This window comes from Triticum urartu, unplaced genomic scaffold, assembly GCF_003073215.2.
Source record: "Triticum urartu cultivar G1812 unplaced genomic scaffold, Tu2.1 TuUngrouped_contig_6862, whole genome shotgun sequence".
NCBI lineage: Eukaryota > Viridiplantae > Streptophyta > Magnoliopsida > Poales > Poaceae > Triticum > Triticum urartu.
This window is the reverse complement of record NW_024117657.1, coordinates 1-5,080: the sequence shown is the minus strand read 5'-3', so window position 1 is coordinate 5,080 and position 5,080 is coordinate 1. Positions and strand designations below refer to the sequence as shown.

Sequence of the window (5,080 nt, the reverse complement as noted above, 5' to 3'; positions counted from 1 at the left end):
TCGCGTAGTAGCCTGGCCAGGGCGGGCGTCTTCGACACCACCGACGCGGGGACGACGTACCGCCTCAACCCGATATCGTACCTCCTGGTGGATGGCGTCCACATCGACGGCGACGCATGCCAGACGGCCATCGTGCGTGTGGCCTCCTCGCGGTACTACGTGGAGGCGGCATTCGGGCTGGCGGACTGGTTCCGGAAGGACTTTGACGGGCCGGTGCCTTCGCCGTTCGAGGACTTGCACGGCGCGACCATCTTCGACGACAGCATGGCGCTCCTGGACCCGGAGATGGATAAGCTGGTCCACGAGGCCAAGGCTTCCCATAACCATATGGGGATCGGTCTTGTGCTCCGGCAGTGCCATGACCTGTTTCAGGGACTTGAGTCTCTGACTGACTTGTGCGGTGGTGATGGCACGACGGCGAGGGCCATCGTCAGGGCCTATCCGCACATCAAGTGCACTGTGCTTGACCTGCCAAAGGTCATCGACAAAGCTCCGGCTGAAGGTGTGGTTAAGTATGTTGCTGGTGACATCTTCCACGTCGTCCCGCCTGCTCAAGCTGTGTTGCTCAAGGTATTTATGAATGTGCCATCTTCCATCTCGTCCCACATGCTCATATATTAGGTTTTCCTTAAGTTACACATTTTAAAGTTAGGCCAAACTTGTAGAAAAATGTATTAAATTTATAATACCAAATCAGTATTATTAGATATATCATGTACTACCTCTGTAAACTAATATAAGACATTTTAGGTCATTAAAATAGTGATCGAAAAAGCCTTATATTAGTGTACAGAAGGAGTAGTATATTTTCACATTGTACTTATTTGGTGTTGTGAGCGTTGATATATTCTATATGAATTTTATTAAACTGTTTACAAAGTTTGATTCAAAGACAAATCTAATATGTGAAGTAGACAAAGAAACAGAGGGACTGCTAGTTAACTTGGTCGAGTTTGAGTCAGATTAGGACTTACGTAGCTGGTCGTAAGCGAACGAACGTTCTCCATGTAGTCATGCATGTAGCACGATCCAGTATATGTCATTGGATTTGGTTTCTAGTCGCACGCTCGCAAGATTGTGATGGGGGTGCATGATATCAACAGGCAACATGGAATCTTGCAATGACCTTTGCACGATAAAGCCGCCATGTCATTGTGGCCTCCAATGTTTAGTGTTTCATGCGTGTGTTCATGATCCATGGGTGAAACCCAATAGAGAACGCCGACCAAAAATGATTAGTTGTTCTGTTTGAAGTAACAATTAAATTCAAGGTATATTTTCTTGCTAGTTTTGATTAACCTTACAGAAGTTTATCCGTGCATGGTAGTCTGTTCTGCACTTGTGGAGCGACGAGGATTGCATCAAGATCTTGGCACAATGCAAGAAGGCCATTCCTCCTCGAGGTGCAGGAGGAAAAGTCATTGTGATAGATATTGTGCTTAGCTCGGCTTCGGGGCTGATGCTGGAAACCCATCACCTGGTGGATATGTTGAAGCTGGTGATGACGAGAGGCCGGCAGCGGGATGAAAAGGACTGGAGCGACATCTTCATGAAAGCAGGTTTCAGCGAATATAAGATTTTCAAGAAAGTTGGAGCTCGAGCTGTCATTGAGGTCTACCCGTAAGGTTGTGCTCCCAAATGCTCTAATATATGTTGTGGATTGTTGTGTGCTCCAAGGATATATAAATAATTGAGTGCCTTATAATTTTCCGAAGGGAGGTCTCACGGGTCATAAAATAGCAAGACTATTATGTTTTGTTACCTTATGATACTCGTGCAACTTTCTTTTGGAAAAGTATTATATATGCACTCATAGTGCTTTGCATACGATACAATGTACAATTGCCTACCATAAGATTATGTTGGAAATATGCCCTAGAGGCAATAATATTGTATTATCTATTTTCACTTTTATAATTAAGAGTTCATATTCTATGCTATAACTGCTATGATCTTGAAATGTGTGATTCGGTGGAAAACTCATAAACGTGCATGTGTGGAAGGACAAACAGTAAAATCTGATTCCTAGTCTCGCCCTAGGACTAGCTCAAGTATTGTATGTTGATCATGCTTTTCGGATCTTGGGATATCGTTAAGTGTAACAATAGTCCCAAAACAACATTGAGAGTATGACGTTAGAAGAACGATCATATTGAATTGTGTCAGAAGTCTATTGATATACCAGAGAGAGTTAATGTATGCTTTAGTTTCTTAGACCATGAGAGTATCGTAGCCGCTTCTTACCGAACGATGAACTTTGAGATGCTCAAACGTCAGCTATAACACGATTATCATAAGGAGAACTTACAGGTTCCTTGGTAAGTTTGACAAGGGGTTGGATAGCTCAAGAGTGTGATTTCCTCATCCAACAATAGAGAGATATTCTTAGGGCCCTCTCGGTGTGATGACACCCACCATCTTTTGGTCAGACACAGGTGACTAGGTAACAACGATGCCGGAACATGTCAACGAGAAAGAAGAACAAAACTGATAATGAGTAGACTAGTATAGTGAGCATGAGAATGACTCAAGAGAATACCGATACATCTCACCCCGGGATTTATAAAGCGTCGTGAAGCAAAGGGAATAGCATATGATAACCAAAGGTTCACTCGCACATCATTCGTGTATTCATAGGTTTCAATATGAATGTCCACGGTTACATTATTGATCATTGAGCGAAAGGGAGTTTCCTTCATATCTATATTTTACTGAACCTACAGGGTCACATGCTTAAGGGAATAACGATCTTTTGAGTGTTAGTGGAGTGAGAGTTATGAGAAAATATTCTCAGAATAGTTTCGGGACACAAGTTCTAGTTATGTCTAATCCTCATAATAGAGAAGCGCCGTGAGGTTCTCTTCTCCCTCGTCTAATTCTCCGACGACGATTAGTTCTGTACGGTGAAGCACTGCGGGATTTTGAAGCCTGAATGCCTGCAATCCGTAGAGAGTCCATGCTTTCGATCTTTGGTTCGAGGGATCGTTCGTGAACGGTTCGAGGGACTTCATCAGCGATCTACACCAAGTGTTCTTCCACTGTAACTCGAGGTTGGTAACGATCCGATCTAAACCTATTATGCATCTTAATAGTGTTCATGGGCTCATGATCTTATAATTTTTTTGTTTTCTACTACATTTTCCAACAAATTACACCTTATACTTTTTTTTGTAACCTTGCCAAGTTGATATATATACTTAATAGTGTGATTAAAACCTGGAGATATCATATTGTAGCCATATAATTGTCGTTCATAATGTGTTATGGTACAAGTTTACTTTGGCTGCCGGCAACTGGCCATCAACTCAAGTGATTAATCATGGATAGAACTTGTATATTTGCACTCTCTCTCATTTTCATTTTGTTGATTTGGAGTTCATACTGGGAAAATAGTCATTTCCATGAAACCGACAACAACAAAACAACCTTCATAAGCTGCGCAAAATGTCATTACATCACATCTTATTTAAATAAAATGAGCATGAATTACTCACAAACCATACACCATTACATCACATCTGAGTTTCCGAGTCTAGCTACGAAAATCCCCCAAGAGACTTATGTTGTTTTAGTGAAAACAACTTTTTACTAAGGGGTGTCCTTAATAGCGTGGTCGTGAATACGATTACGGGGGTTTGTATGATGGCATTATAGCGAAGGTTGTGATACACCAACAAAGTTGACACGATGATGTCCTAGTCGAATGCGTCTTCTCGGTACACTCTTCAAGTCCTTCCCTGGGTGTCAGTCTAAGTCACTCATGACTTCGTAGACTCGACTCTAGAGCTGGTGTATAATCCAGGGGTTCTTCTCAAATGACCAGAGCTACCCATGAGATGGCAAGTGGGAGGGGTAGGAAGCTAAAACTCGGTCAAGTAGTTTTATGAAGACTACTCATCAAAGGGGGTGGGGGGGGGGATCCATAGTCCATGGTAAAGTACCCCCTCTCATCCCTCCACCATGTGGGATTCTCTTCTCGGGCCTCTTTCGTAACTTGAGCTGTTTCCGCCTTGAGCCATTCCTTTCACTTGGTCTTTGGTTTTCTCTTCCTTTCCGACTTGGTTGAGCATGACAAATTACTTAGACTTTTGTTGATTTCCTTGTATATTGTTGACTTCCCTGGACTTTTGTTGATCTCAATGGACTTCTGTTGAATCTTGAAAATCTCCTACTTGCTTATGAACTTCCCTATGCATTAAAGGTGCTTTATGGCATGCATACAGCACAGAGCAATAGCTTTAACAGCCCGGCTGATGTACAACCAGGGATTACTGCATCAGTATTTTGCTATTGGACCTTCCCTATGGGGTCTACGAGCTCTTTTTTTTCAAGTTTCCTCTGGGTTTTTTTTAGAAAAGGAGGATTACCCCCGGCCTCTGCATCCGAGCGATGCATGCAGCCATTTTATTAATTATTCACAAAGACCTTACAAAGTAGTACATCAGATAGTCTGAAGCCACCATCCTAGCAACATATGTCACTATTTCTATCCACTTGATGAAGGTGTGTCGATAGTCCGAGCCTAATACCAAACAGACATCGCACATATGTCTAACATCTAATGCCGGAGGCCCCAACCAAGCCACATACTGGGTTTGGGGTATACACCGGTCTGACGCACTCTCATGTGCTGTCGCCGCCATCTTCCACCAATCCATCTTCAGAGCAAAAACTAACGCACCGACCTTGCTAGGCCTCTCTGCCATCGACGCCACCATGACGCCAGACAGCGTCCTCCTCCTGCGCGAGTCCATCTCCTTGCATCGGACACCGAATCCCCATTGCACCACGCCGCCGAGATCCGCCATCTTTGATGTGGTAAATGAAAAACCGCTCCACCACTTGTCTCCTCCATCCAGCCGCTGCTCCAAAAACAATGCCCCCATGAGGGAGAACGACGCCTAAAGTGTCGCCATCGTTCGATCCGGGAACCCCGGGTCTAGGTTTTCACCCGGAGCAGCGCAAGCGAGTCGACGGTAGCTACAGTGGCGATGTCTTCATCAAGATAACGACGCGAAAACGCCGCCATCGCCCGCCCTGACCGAAGTCATAGCACGGTTTTCACCGACAGCATCGCCTC

General features: G+C 44.2%; 1 protein-coding gene across 1 annotated transcript; it reads left to right on the top strand.

Moving 5' to 3' along the window:
- Positions 1-20: 20 nt before the first annotated feature.
- Positions 21-1,933, top strand: LOC125531182 (flavonoid O-methyltransferase-like protein Os11g0303600; the record flags this gene model as incomplete). Its single annotated transcript, XM_048695596.1, is given in 2 exon segments — positions 21-570; positions 1,328-1,933. Coding segments are annotated over 2 exon segments (847 nt in total), but the record flags the coding sequence as incomplete, so codon positions are not given.
- Positions 1,934-5,080: the final 3,147 nt, after the last annotated feature.